The 14,719-nt window shown below is 44.0% G+C and overlaps 1 protein-coding gene and 1 long non-coding RNA gene across 2 annotated transcripts; both read right to left on the bottom strand.

The window, feature by feature from the left end:
- Positions 1–135: 135 nt before the first annotated feature.
- Positions 136–3,329, bottom strand: LOC139564065 (taste receptor type 1 member 1-like). Its single transcript, XM_071383282.1, has 6 exons — positions 3,157–3,329; positions 2,746–3,046; positions 1,824–2,570; positions 1,486–1,698; positions 1,231–1,351; positions 136–1,058 (listed from the first exon to the last, which is right to left on the bottom strand). The coding sequence occupies exons 1-6, from the start codon at positions 3,327–3,329 to the stop codon at positions 136–138; spliced, it is 2,478 nt and encodes an 825-aa protein (XP_071239383.1).
- Positions 3,330–7,436: 4,107 nt separating this feature from the next.
- Positions 7,437–14,345, bottom strand: LOC139563997 (uncharacterized). Its single transcript, XR_011672681.1, has 4 exons — positions 13,288–14,345; positions 12,864–12,969; positions 12,397–12,780; positions 7,437–7,602 (listed from the first exon to the last, which is right to left on the bottom strand). It is a non-coding gene; the product is annotated as an uncharacterized lncRNA (long non-coding RNA).
- Between the last annotated feature and the right edge of the window lie 374 nt (positions 14,346–14,719).

Raw genomic sequence — 14,719 nt, 5'->3', positions numbered from 1 at the left:
ACAATTAAAATGCTTTTAAGGAGGAAAACGGTATGGGATTACAATATATTGATATAGACTGAAAAGAAACAAATCACAAAACACAGTAGTGGCAGTTCTAGTGCCACACAAGTCATATGTCTCAACATCTGTACATTATCTAGGTTGACGTGTGTAACTCTGGATTGCAGTTTGAAAATAGGCTGCTGTATTATGCTCAGGTGTAACGATAATGATATAGCATTTAGGGAAGAAGTAACCAAAGAGTATACCATACAGACTGCACAGCACAGAGAAAGGATTGACGGAGAGTGTGTGCTTTCCTTTGGTAGACAGGTGCACCGTCAGAGAGATGACCCAAGAGATGAAGAAGATAAGCAAGCTGAAAGTGATAGATTTACCCTCGTTGTAGTTTTTGGGCAGGTCAGTTCCCATGTAGGCAAAACTAAAGCATGCAATACCCAGCAAAGCGGCGAACAGTACTATCACATAAAAGATGGGGATGACTCCATATGTGCAATCCAAAATTACCTCGCTATACAATGTTATCTGATTGGGCCTGGGTCCTTCAATGGCTATCCACAAAATGCACAGAAACAGCATTATGACAGTGGTTGTGATAATAGTGATCCACTGACCACCATGCTTGACCCAGAAATCATAAGCTTTGGGCAGTTTGGCGGCCATTTTGAAGATACAGACAATCTGGAAGGAGCGAACAGCGAGACAGGACAGGCATGCCACATAGAAGACTATAAACACAGAATTGCGTAAGGTGCAGATGGCCTCTGTGGGTTTGCCAATGTAGAGGAAGACGCTGGAGGAGGACATGGACAAGCAACACAACATGAAGAAGCAGAGCCTCCCACCGGCTGACTTTACTACAGGGGTGTCATTCTTATAAAGGAACAGAACCAAGATGGCCATTGAGATGAGGATGATGGAGCTGGCCTGGAACATCAGAAAAATAGCCAACGGAGCATCAGAATGCAGATACTCTATAGAGCGCTTAGTGCATGAGGTACTGCCAATCCTGGCCCACTCATCCTTTTGGCATGCTATGCAGCTGTAGGGATCGGCTGTTGGGAGAGGAAGGGAAGAGAAAGTCTGGGTGACAGATTCTAATATGTGTACAGATAACAATTTTTGTCATGTGATTCATAGGTAATAAATGGTGCCAGGTGTTCTTTCTGACCGATTGACCTGTCAAGGAAAAACTCCAGGCAAAAACAAAGTCATGTTGCTCAGTACCTGTGTGGTTGATGTGCTTTCCATCAGAGCAGATCTCACAGTCAAAACAGCAGGTGTGGAAGCCAGTTTGAACTCTTCTGGAGCCAGATTTACACTCACTAGAACACTGCAGAACTGGAGCCTGCAAGAAGTAGGAACAGCTTAAAATATCACTGTGGAAAAGACCAGCATAAGTGATCACTAATTTGAATACCACGCAGTGTTTTGATGGTGTGTAATGTATACTTGCATGCTTTTGAAGAATGTAGTACTAACCTTTGTGCCCTCAAACCAATGTATGAGAGTTTCATTAATATGGAAGCTTGGTGTGGGGTTGGTAAGGTATGAGCCAATGTCCACATTAGAACATGTTTTATTTTTGCAGTCCCAGTGTACAATGTCGTAATGAGCCGGTGGGTCCCCGTTCTCATCAAACTCTATACTTTGATTGTCCAATTTGAATTTGACCTGTTTTAGTGCCTCCGTGACCTGGGAATGCAAGACAAAATGGTCAAATAAAAGATGGTGTCAATTATTAACCATATTATTAACCATATTTTTGGTGATGTGGTTGACCATAAGGCTTCATGTTGAAGGAGATGCAGCTCAGTTACCATGTAAGGATAAGCAATGATTTCTGAGTTGGCACAGTTCCGTGTCCCACACCGCAAAGCATTGTGGAGTGCATGAGCCACAGCATACACTGCAGAGTAGATGACAAAGCTGTATGTCGGGTCCTCTCCAATAATTGTCTGGGCACTGGTGGAGTTGCAGTCAGAGCAAATCTGACCACATCTTTCCTTCAAGTCCATGTCAGTGCATGCATTCTCATGTCTGGATTTTACTGTGTTGTTAATGAACTCATCAAATCCTCTCAGGTCCTTGTGCCTCTGTACAGTGACACCTAAGACCGTCCCTATCCTCTCAATCTGACTCTTCTTGATCAACTCTTGGTTCATGGACCATGTCTCACTAGCGATCCATATCTTCTCCTTCACTCTGAGATCTATGGCCTTTTGGATGAAAGGAATGACAAACTCCACATTGGCAAAGACTACAATAACCTGGACATTGAACATGGCTATGTTGTTGAATAGACGCCCTATTAAAGATTGGTTTTGGGGAATGGTGTCTTGGTATGCCAAACAGATGTTAGCTGGTCTAATCTCATCCTGAAAAACTGCCAAGGCGTCTCTGCTGTAGTCATTGTCACCACCGATGAAAGCCACCCAGTTCCAGTTAAACTGTTGGAGTATACGGACTATAGACTCCACCTGATATTTGTCACTGGGAATGGTTCGGAAAAAGGAGGGAAATCTGTTTTTGGAGCTCAGTTTGACACTTGATGCCCCATGAGTCACCTGTTGAAGTAAAACACAAAACGATAATGCTTTTTGAGAACAAGGATTGTTACAGTACAGGTACATTTATATTGCAGTGTTCTACAGACCCATTCCTGAAGAGTACAAACACAAGGCAGCTACTGTATAAATAGCACCATCATGAGGTTATATTGTGCCATAAAATACTACTTACCATTGGAATCATCTCAGACATGTACAGAGGGGCGACACTGATGGTTTGGCTGCTTCCAAACGGGCCAGTGACTGAGATGACTTTAGGTCTGTAGTTTGTACCGTTCCACACGGGGATGGCTCCTCTTCTCTTTTGGGTCAGAAAGTCCAGAGCAGCCCCATAACTGAGCAAGTCTGAGCAGTAGTCAAAAATCTCATAGCCCAGGCTGATGCCAGGCAACAGCAATGTGGAGTTGTTGATCTCTTCAATAGCAAACCTCATGACTTGAATCTGCTGGTAGCTTGCTGAGGAAAATTTAAACCTGGAATGTAGAAGGTTGCATAGTTTTACTGTCAATGTGTGCAACAAAAAAAGTTTGACCTTTACAGTATTGTTTTTTTCCCCCAGGGGTGAAAGCAGACTTTGACTTACCTGTGACATTGAAGCACCTCAGGTTTTCTGTTTTCAGTGTCAGTCGCTGTACCAGTCACTCCATACTTCTCATGCAGCTGGAATAGTCCTCCCAGAATGTAGTCTCCATCCAGGCTGAGTTGTGGTAAAGAGGAGCATGTGTCACTTTGTTTCATCAGGTGAAATGACGCCATCACCACAAGAAACAACATTGTAGGTTTCTAAGTAAGAGTGAGTTGTTAGAGCAGAGGCTGAAATGCTCTCCATCTACTGAGGTGACTGATACCAATCATCTTTCACTCTGTTTTACATGTTGCGTTACTTCCTTGTTTTTGTTCCGTGCTTCTGATACCTGGATAACCACATCCACCTTTCCATGGTCAGGCTATTATGGAAACATGTCTTGAGGTTTATGAAAATATCTGTCATATCTGTCAGGTCTTTCACATATCCCTTTATACAAAATAATTTGACATTTCCACCAGAGGAGGCTGGTGGGAGGAGCTATAGGAGGACGGGCGCATTAATGGATGGAATGCGGTGTGTGGGTAAAATCGCTGGGGAAGCCAAGCCAGAATAAATAGCCATATTACAATCTATGTGTTGTGATAATTCATAGTTCATATGCCTTGAAACCGTGATACATAGGCCTAAGGCTGAGACAATAAGAAGACACAGTGGCAGAATAAATTCAACCACGCCTTTGTTTCTTCACAAAACCAGAGAGCAACCTGTCTGGTGAAAGTCCACAAAGCATATTGCATGTACCAATCAGTTACATGACCTACAGCATGGTCAAGCAATTTAATGTTTCCGACATTTTAGGACCACTAAAGAACTATTGATTTAGAACCACTGAGCGTTACTGCAGGTCCCAAAGAAAACAGGAGCTGCCTCCACTATTCCAGCACCATTTCACCTTTAACATCATCAAATCACCTCTGCTTAGTCTAATACAGTGACAACTAAAAGATACCAAAAACAATTTAGTCCAATAAACATAAGATAAATATGATGTAGTCATGCGCGTTTGTGCAAATAGAAAAAACATGTTGACCATACTTGTAGAGAATGCCAATGCCATTCTCTCTTTCACATTTATAAAACGGTCTATCACTCTGTCATACAGTACACTTTCATTTTTTGTCCTAGGCTACCTGGCTAAAATGCTTGCTCGCCTAATTTCATTTCATGGGCAATGTTAGCTAGTTAACATTAGCCTTCTACATCTAGCTACATATTGAACTTCCATCCTCTCTGGCCAGGGGCACAATGTATGAATTTATGGTTGGATCAGAATCATTGGCCAGTACAGAGAATGAATTAAAACCACAAGTCCAAATCCCTATCATCCATAGCTAATTTAGGAAAGGGACAATTTTAGATAACTAGCTAACCACCAGAGGACAATACAATGAGATGCACAACCAGCTTCTGTCAATGTTTGCTCTCGATGCAATGTGATTGGAGTGAAGCCAAATCCAAACTGTCTTCCCTTGACACTTTTTGTGTGCGCCAGGACCATTCACAGTTGATCTACACTGATTGGCTATTATTTTATACAAAAGGCTCACTGGCTTGCCTTGCATTCAATGCTACTGGCGGCATCAATGTCATACTCTTTTGAACCAAACAGCACTATGCAATTTACATATGTTCATCATTTGCATCTGAAAGACACTGTTCATGCACCACTTGTTGCCATCCCCACAAAATAGCTTGAAAACAGAGTTTTACATCAGTCCTGCCTAGGGTTTCATGTAGTGACCAAAGTGGCTCCGATAGACATGGCAGCTCTGTTTCTAGCTCCTAATGCTAAATATGTGTATGCGACCAATACAATTTGAACGGGAGGGGTATATTACTGGTAACTTTCGAAGTTTACCAACCAGCATTTGGGTAATTTCAAGTTTCTTTTGAATTTTTATTCACAGGACATCTGGTGGTATTTTGTGGTACTTCAGATTATCACAGGAGTCTAATTATCTCTGTCCCTCTTCATGGCCTTATTTATCACATGTAAAATATATGAATTAATCAGATAACATGATCCTAAATATGAACCATCAACTTAGGGAATACCATTTGTTTTAATATGAGGATTTCAGCATTAAATATACTTTATTTTTTACAAACTTATCTTTGTTAAAGTTTTCGCACCAAACTGGTGGCAGTTGTGAAAAGTCAAGTTGGAAGAGTTGCAGAGTTTATTGAAAATAATGCCATCTTTTAGATTGTTTCATTAATTAGGTTATTTTCTAATTAACCATATGGTCTATCCACTAGAAACTCATCGACCCAATGCCATTTTTGTGTGTAAAATAGTTATGGCATTCTCTGAAAGGTACATGTTTACATCTTCAATATACATCCCCACAAAAATGCATCCTTCAAATGCCCAGCTACCATAAACATTCAGAGCATTGTTCATTGCTTATAACAAAGGTAATTTAATATTCAATAATACAAGGACACTTAGGTGTAATTCTTATGAAATATTTTATTTAAAGTTAATTCATGTCAATGTTCCAATAGGAACAGAAGTTTCCACCACAGCAAGCTTGTCCTGAAAAGAAATAGATAAATTTTTAAAATGGCTGGTATGACAAACACTTGAAATGATTGCAACTTAAACTGACATTAAAACTCTAAAGTAGGCAGCATTGAAACATTCACTAGACTATGAAAACCTCCCCAGCTCTTCCTCTAGAGCTGGGAATACTGTGACGGTTAAGGAGGTAGCTCAGTGGAACATGTCAAGTGAGTTGAGTTGTCACCATGAATGCTAAGGTGTCAAAGAAAGCTAAGGAGCAGGTTGCTGGGATAGAAGGGTCAAAGGTTGAGAGAGTGGGGGTTGGACAGATGCCTTTGGTGGACGAAGCGGCAGCGTTTCTGCAGGGGTACATGGAGCCTGCCGAGTGGAGAGAAGATTACCAAGGACCAGCTCACGAGCTGCCACCTCTATCATCTCCTTCTCAGCCTGTTTGTCCTCAATCGGCTCCTCCACACCCTCTTCTTTTCTGGCTACCACCCCCTCCTCTCCTATAACTGTCCCTTCCTGCACCTCCTCTACCTTATTCATAACAGCAACTGACATGTTTTTCTCCTCCTCCCAAGGAGCGACTGACAAGCTTTTAAACTTCACCTTCTCCACTCTATAAGTGACTGCCAAGGTCTCCTCCACCCTTTTCTCACTGTCTGGCTGTCTCTCCTCAGCCCGAATGGGCAAACTCTTCTCCCTGTCCTCCAACACTCTCCAGGGTTTACTGGTGATCAGGCTTTTCACTGAAGGATACTTCAAGGCTGGCCCTGGTTACATCAGGCAGAACCACAGGTTACAGATCAGCATCAGCATCATCTAAGATGAATTAGAGAAAAGAGGTGGTCCAGCATTAACTGTGTTGTATACTTACAAAACTCTGACACGTCACAGACAGAATCACAGCAGGAGCACACAGAGGGAGGGCCATACAGCTCCTCCCACCTAACAAGAAATAACAACCAGGGGTGTAATCATTAGTCCAAAACGTTTTGCAACGGAGATTGGAGTAAACAAACGGAAAACATTTTGCAACAAACAAGAGTTTCTATTGGACAAATTCAGGTAGGTCACTCACTGTTTCATTAGCTTTTGTTTGGTTTCTAGTGAATAAACCCCTGGTTAACCAGTGCAAAAAACAATGTAGCATGAAATAACTGAATTACTTAATGTTTTCATTATTATCATCAGTGTCCTACACATTGATCATGACCAGTCTATGTAACTTGTGATGTAATTCTTGAGCAAATTATTGTGATCGACAGTGGTGTAAAGTAAAAAATACTTTGAGGTACAACCCTTTTGGGGAGATCTGTACTTTACTATTTATATTGACTTTTTATTTTACTAGTTATTCCTAAAGAAAATGCACTTTTTAATCCCATACATGTTCCCTGACACCCAAAAGTACTGGTTACATTTCGAATGCTTAGCAGGACAGAATATGTTCCAATTCACAGACTTATCAAGAGAACTCACGGGTCATCACTACTGTCTGATCTTGCAGACTTACTAAACACATTCTTTGTTTGTAAATGTCTGAGTATTGGTGTGCCCCTGGCTACCTATAAATAAATAAGAAAATAGTGCCGTCTGGTTTGCATATACAAGGAATTTGAGAAGATTTATAGCATTTACTTTTGATATTTAAGTAGATTTCAAATAAAATACTTTTAGATTTTTACTCAAGTAGTATTTTACTGGGTGGCTTACTTTTACTTGTTAAAGGTATCTTTACTTTTAATCAAGTATGACAATTGGGTACTTTTCCCACCACTGGATATAGAAATAGATGAGATTGGTCGAGGTTACTGTTGGAATCTCAAAAAGACAGTTTACCTTCCCACTGCTCTATTGTACGTGCAGGACTTGGCGCTCCGCTTTGAAGTGAATTTCATGACAGTCATAGTACAGTGCAGGTAGAGACGCTGTGGAACAGAGTATGATACAGTGGGGAGAACAAGTATTTGATACATTGCCGATTTTGCAGGTTTTCCTACTTACAAAGCATGTAGAGGTCTGTAATTTTTATCATAGGTACACTTCAACTGTGAGAGACGGAATCTAAAACAAAAATCCAGAAAATCACATTGTATGATTTTTAAGTAATTTATTTGCATTTTATTGCATGACATAAGTATTTGATCACCTACCAACCAGTAAAAATTCCGGCTCTCACAGACCTGTGAGTTTCTTTAAGAAGCCCTCCTGTTCTCCACTCAATACCTGTATTAACTGCACCTGTTTGAACTCGTTACCTGTATAAAAGACACCTGTCCACACACTCAATCAAACAAACTCCAACCTCTCCACAATGGCCAAGACCAGAGAGCTGTGTAAGGACATCAGGGATAAAATTGTAGACCTGCACAAGGCTAGGATGGGCTACAGGACAATAGGCAAGCAGCTTGGTGAGAAGGCAACAACTGTTGGCGCAATTATTAGAAAATGGAAGAAGTTCAAGATGACGGTCAATCACCCTCGGTCTGGGGCTCCATGCAAGATCTCACCTCGTGGGGCATCAATGATCATGAGGAAGGTGAGGGATCAGCCCAGAACTACACGGCAGGACCTGGTCAATGACCTGAAGAGAGCTGGGACCACAGTCTCAAAGAAAACCATTAGTAACACACTACGCCGTCATGGATTAAAATCCTGCAAGGTCCCCCTGCTCAAGCCAGCGCATGTCAAGGCCCGTCTGAAGTTTGCCAATGACCATCTGGATGATCCAGAGGAGGAATGGGAGAAGGTCATGTGGTCTGATGAGACAAAAATAGAGCTTTTTGGTCTAAACTCCACTTGCCGTGTTTGGAGGAAGAAGAAGGATGAGTACAACCCCAAGAACACCATCCCAACCGTGAAGCATCATTCTTTGGGGATGCTTTTCTGCAAAGGGGACAGGACGACTGCACTGTATTGAGGGGAGGATGGATGGGGCCATGTATCGCGAGATCTTGGCCAACAATCTCCATCCCTCAAGTAAGAGCATTGAAGATGGGTCGTGGCTGGGTCTTCCAGCATGACCACACAGCCAGGGCAACTAAGGAGTGGCTCCGTAAGAAGCATCTCAAGGTCCTGGAGTGGCCTAGCCAGTCTCCAGACCTGAACCCAATAGAACATCTTTGGAGGGAGCTGAAAGTCCGTATTACCCAGCGACAGCCCCGAAACCTGAAGGATCTGGAGAAGGTCTGTATGGAGGAGTGGGCCAAAATCCCTGCTGCAGTGTGTGCAAACCTGGTCAAGAACTACAGGAAACGTATGATCTCTGTAATTGCAAACAAAGGTTTCTGTACCAAATATTAAGTTCTGCTTTTCTGATGTATCAAATACTTATGTCATGCAATAAAATGCAAATAAATTACTTAAAAATCATACAATGTGATTTTCTGGATTTTTGTTTTAGATTCCGTCTCTCACAGTTGAAGTGTACCTATGATAAAAAATTACAGACCTCTACATGCTTTGTAAGTAGGAAAACCTGCAAAATCAGCAGTCTATCAAATACTTGTTCTCCCCATTGTACACTGCTCAACAAAAATAAAGGGAACACTTAAACAACACAATGTAACTCCAAGTCAATCACACTTCTGTGAAATCAAACTGTCCACTTAGGAAGCAACACTGATTGACAATAAATTTCACATGCTGTTGTGCAAATGGAATAGACAAAAGGTGGAAATTATAGGCAATTAGCAAGACACCCCCAAAAAAGGAGTGATTCTGCAGGTGGTGACCACAGACAACTTCTCGTTCCTATGCTTCCTGGCTGATGTTTTGGTCACTTTTGAATGCTGGCGGTGCTCTCACTCTAGTGGTAGCATGAGACGGAGTCTACAACCCACACAAGTGGCTCAGGTAGTGCAGTTCATCCAGAATGGCACATCAATGCGAGCTGTGGCAAAAAGGTTTGCTGTGTCTGTCAGCGTAGTGTCCAGAGCATGGAGGCGCTACCAGGAGACAGGCCAGTACATCAGGAGACGTGGAGGAGGCCGTAGGAGGGCAACAACCCAGCAGCAGGACCGCTACCTCCGCCTTTGTGCAAGAAGGTGCACTGCCAGAGTCCTGCAAAATGACCTCCAGCAGGCCACAAATGTGCATGTGTCTGCTCAAACGGTCAGAAACAGACTCCATGAGGGTGGTATGAGGGCCCGACGTCCACAGGTGGGGGTTGTGCTTACAGCCCAGCACCGTGCAGGACGTTTGGCATTTGCCAGAGAACACCAATATTGGCAAATTCGCCACTGGCGCCCTGTGCTCTTCACAAATGAAAGCAGGTTCACACTGAGCACATGTGACAGACGTGACAGAGTCTGGAGACGCCGTGGAGAACGTTCTGCTGCCTGCAACATCCTCCAGCATGACCGGTTTGGCGGTGGGTCAGTCATGGTGTGGGGTGGCATTTCTTTGTGGGGCCGCACAGCCCACCATGTGCTCGCCAGAGGTAGCCTGACTGCCATTAGGTACCGAGATGAGATCCTCAGACCCCTTGTGAGACCATATGCTGACACATGCACATTTGTGGCCTGCTGGAGGTCATTTTGCAGGGCTCTGGCAGTGCACCTCCTTGCACAAAGGCGGAGGTAGCGGTCCTGCTGCTGGGTTGTTGCCCTCCTACGGCCTCCTCCACGTCTCCTGATGTACTGGCCTGTCTCCTGGTAGCGCCTCCATGCTCTGGACACTACGCTGACAGACACAGCAAACCTTTTTGCCACAGCTCGCATTGATGTGCCATCCTGGATGAACTGCACTACCTGAGCCACTTGTGTGGGTTGTAGACTCCGTCTCATGCTACCACTAGAGTGAGAGCACCGCCAGCATTCAAAAGTGACCAAAACATCAGCCAGGAAGCATAGGAACTGAGAAGTTGTCTGTGGTCACCACCTGCAGAATCACTCCTTTTTTGGGGGTGTCTTGCTAATTGCCTATAATTTCCACCTTTTGTCTATTCCATTTGCACAACAGCATGTGAAATTTATTGTCAATCAGTGTTGCTTCCTAAGTGGACAGTTTGATTTCATAGAAGTGTGATTGACTTGGAGTTACATTGTGTTGTTTAAGTGTTCCCTTCATTTTTTTGAGCAGTGTATATATATATACACTGCTCCAAAAAATAAAGGGAACACTAAAATAACACATCCTAGATCTGAATGAATGAACTATTCTTATTAAATACTTTTCTTTACATAGTTGAATGTGCTGACAACAAAATCACACAAAAATTATCAATGGAAATCAAATGTATCAACCCATGGAGGTATGGATTTGGAGTCACACTCAAAATTAAAGTGGAAAACCACACTACAGGCTGATCCAACTTTGATGTAATGTCCTTAAAACAAGTCAAAATGAGGCTCCGTAGTGTGTGTGGCCTCCACGTGCCTGTATGACCTCCCTACAACGCCTGGGCATGCTCCTGATGAGGTGGCGGATGGTCTCATGAGGGATCTCCTCCCAGACCTGGACTAAAGCATCCGCCAACTCCTGGACAGTCTGTGGTGCAACGTGGCGTTGGTGGATGGAGTGAGACATGATGTCCCAGATGTGCTCAATTGGATTCAGGTCTGGGGAACGGGCGGGCCAGTCCATAGCATCAATGCCTTCCTCTTGCAGGAACTGCTGACACACTCCAGCCACATGAGGTCTAGCATTGTCTTGCGTTAGGAGGAACCCAGGGCCAACCGCACCAGCATATGGTCTCACAAGGGGTCTGAGGATCTCATCTCGGTACCTAATGGCAGTCAGGCTACCTCTGGCGAGCCCATGGAGGGCTGTGCGGCCCCCCAAAGAAATGCCACCCCACACCATGACTGACCCACCGCCAAACCGGTCATGCTGGAGGATGTTGCAGGCAGCAGAACGTTCTCCACGGCGTCTCCAGACTGCCACGTCTGTCACATGTGCTCAGTGTGAACCTGCTTTCATCTGTGAAGAGCACAGGGCGCCAGTGGCGAATTTGCCAATCTTGGTGTTCTCTGGCAAATGCCAAACGTCCTGCACGGTGTTGGGCTGTAAGCACAACCCCCACCTGTGGACGTCGGGCCCTCATACCACCCTCATGGAGTCTGTTTCTGACCGTTTGAGCAGACACATGCACATTTGTGGCCTGCTGGAGGTCATTTTGCAGGGCTCTGGCAGTGCTCCTCCTTGCACAAAGGCGGAGGTAGCGGTCCTGCTGCTGGGTTGTTGCCCTCCTACGGCCTCCTCCACGTCTCCTGATGTACTGGCCTGTCTCCTGGTAGCGCCTCCATGCTCTGGACACTACGCTGAGACACAGCAAACCTTCTTGCCACAACTCGCATTGATGTGCCATCCTGGATGAGCTGCACTACCTGAGCCACTTGTGTGGGTTGTAGACTCCGTCTCATGCTACCACTAGAGTGAAAGCACCGCCAGCATTCAAAAGTGACCAAAACATCAGCCAGGAAGCATAGGAACTGAGAAGTGGTCTGTGGTCACCACCTGCAGAACCACTCCTTTATTGTGGGTGTCTTGCTAATTGCCTATAAGTTCCACCTGTTGTCTATTCCATTTGCACAACAGCATGTGAAATTTGTCAATCAGTGTTGCTTCCTAAGTGGACAGTTTGATTTCACAGAAGTGTGATTGACTTGGAGTTACATTGTGTTGTTTAAGTGTTCCCTTTATTTTTTTGAGCAGTGTATATCCCCCTATTCACTGGTGTTGTGGAAACATTTGTGTGCCATAAAAGGATATAGCCCAACCTTGGCAGTGATTTGGGGGAAACAGGAAAGCATCCACAGTGCATCCACAGCAGAACATTTGACTCTGGAGAAGAACTGGGACTGACTACCTTTCCGCTTGCTGTCCACCATACATCTAAAAACACATACACGTGGATATACCCACCACTAGAATTGATTGATACAAATGCTATATCTACATCAGTGTGTGAGAATTTAAGTGTTTGATTACCCAAAGTTGTGAATGACTTCAAGGCGAGGTGTGGCATTTGGGTCCTTGGATGTTGTAACAAAGCAGGAATCAACAAACACACTCATCTTTGGGGACAAAAGCAGCGTAGGCTTTGAAGTACATTGGCTCCTCAAGCATGTAGCCCTCTTCTGACGACAATTGTTCCCATTGCTCTGTATTTGGAGAACGATTTGCCCCTCATTCTCTGCCCCTTAAATCAACTTGCAAACTCTTGTAATGGGACATGTTTACTTACCATTGCATGCAGTGAGCCTAAAGATGTGTTTGCCATTCATACTCTTCAAGAGATTGCGGTCATGCATCTCAGGTACATAGCCAACTTTGTAGGAGTAGTGGAATCTCTTAAGGAAATGGATGGTAAACAGCAAAAAACACTCATCACACAGTAGTAAGACTGAAGTATAAATGCCTACTGTAGGCTAGTCTAGTGGGCACTACACCAGTTATACAGTATATGCACTGAATGGGGAGGTTGAGAGGTATGGCTCTTTTCACTGGCCCTTGTGGTTCTGGAGAAAAGCGAAGTGAGCTGGAGTACACCAGCTGGCCATTCATGGTCTGGAAGTCATTAACAGAATAAAGAGTACATATTTCAGGGTCAGTTTAAGAGTGTGCTCCTATTGGATAGTGAGGACAAAATGTATCCCAACACATCTTACCGTTTGAGTACTGCCACAGTCATTCAATCATAATGGAAGTAAAAGAAAAGTGGGGTGACCCGGGTGACAGGGCAAGTGCCCAGGAAGAGCATGGAGGCCAGACAGCTAAACCTAAGCTGACCTCTGTTGATGCGCACGGATATCTTGTTGTACCCGCACCACACCTCCACTCCACGCGGATTACGCACGGGAGAGAAGTGGTTACGCTCTGGGCTATTTTGTGGCAGAAACAAGAGGTTGGTCAAGATACTGGGGAAACGTATTTTCTCGGCGACTGGTCTGAACAAGTCCCTATCGACGACGGGAACCGCAGAGTGCTGGAACATGGGAAGGAAGTAGTATGGTGGTTCTGACCGCTGGGCACCGATGGCATCGTCTTCCCCTATCCGAGGCCTGATCACCTCACGCACTGGTACATTGCCCGGGAGGTGCGGCTCCGAAAATTGGTAGTCTTGATGCACTTGACCCTCCCATCTGTCAACATTAAAATCAGCTTCCGCTGATACTTGTGTGAATGGAAAGGCAGAAAAAATCGATGCAAACAGACAAAACATCCACGCAACTTGCGCCATGTTCAACGTGACCAAAGCCGCAGAAATAAATAATAAAACTCTGTAGTCCAGAGCGCCTCGTGGGCACACTGTTGTTAGCAAACTAGTGACCATTTAAATATTAATCTTGTAGGCGCTTGATAATTGCGCTCACCTGGTTTTGGCGCAACAATTACGCACTTGGCACACACGGCGACGTTTGTTGCATGTAGGCTACTGGGCGTAGATGATCCATTAATGATTCGCGTCATTATATTTGCAATGATATATAAAAACGTATTTTGCATTGCCTACTATGTTACAATGTAAGCTTGAGTATGTAATTCACTTATCTATCCACCAGATGCCAGTATAAACTGTGCTCTCAATTTTACTCAGTGACTTGGGTGAATACAACACTTGACCTTCACCTATTATTAATATTCAATAACTCTCAACTAGGAAGACCGCAAATGTGTTGATGAACATGAGTCAAACGGTCCTAAATTGGTTCTAATTGCATGTAGTTTTATGGTATAGGTAACCATACTGCCCCCCCCTCCCACCCACCACCACCACCACCACACACACACGGAGGATTGTGCCAACGTAAGCTGCGACCAAAGATACAGCTAAGGGCATAGAGTAGGCCATCAGGGTAACAAGAACCTGTCTTTAACACTTTTAGTAGCACCTTTTCATCAATCGTTACCTCCAGGAAGAAACTGGTTCAAATACAGTGGAGAAACTATGTGTACTCAGTGTAACCGTTTGATAGTAAACCACCAATCGATGTATATAGCTGTAATGCTATGTTTACACTTTACTCAGAGCTGCCTGCTACTGTACATGGGCAACAATAAAATATTGTCACAAGAGTGCAAGACTATCCAAACAATGAG

Source organism: Salvelinus alpinus, chromosome 35 (assembly GCF_045679555.1).
Source record: "Salvelinus alpinus chromosome 35, SLU_Salpinus.1, whole genome shotgun sequence".
NCBI lineage: Eukaryota > Metazoa > Chordata > Actinopteri > Salmoniformes > Salmonidae > Salvelinus > Salvelinus alpinus.
Note: the sequence above shows the minus strand (reverse complement) of the source record. Positions and strands in the feature narration are given on the sequence as shown.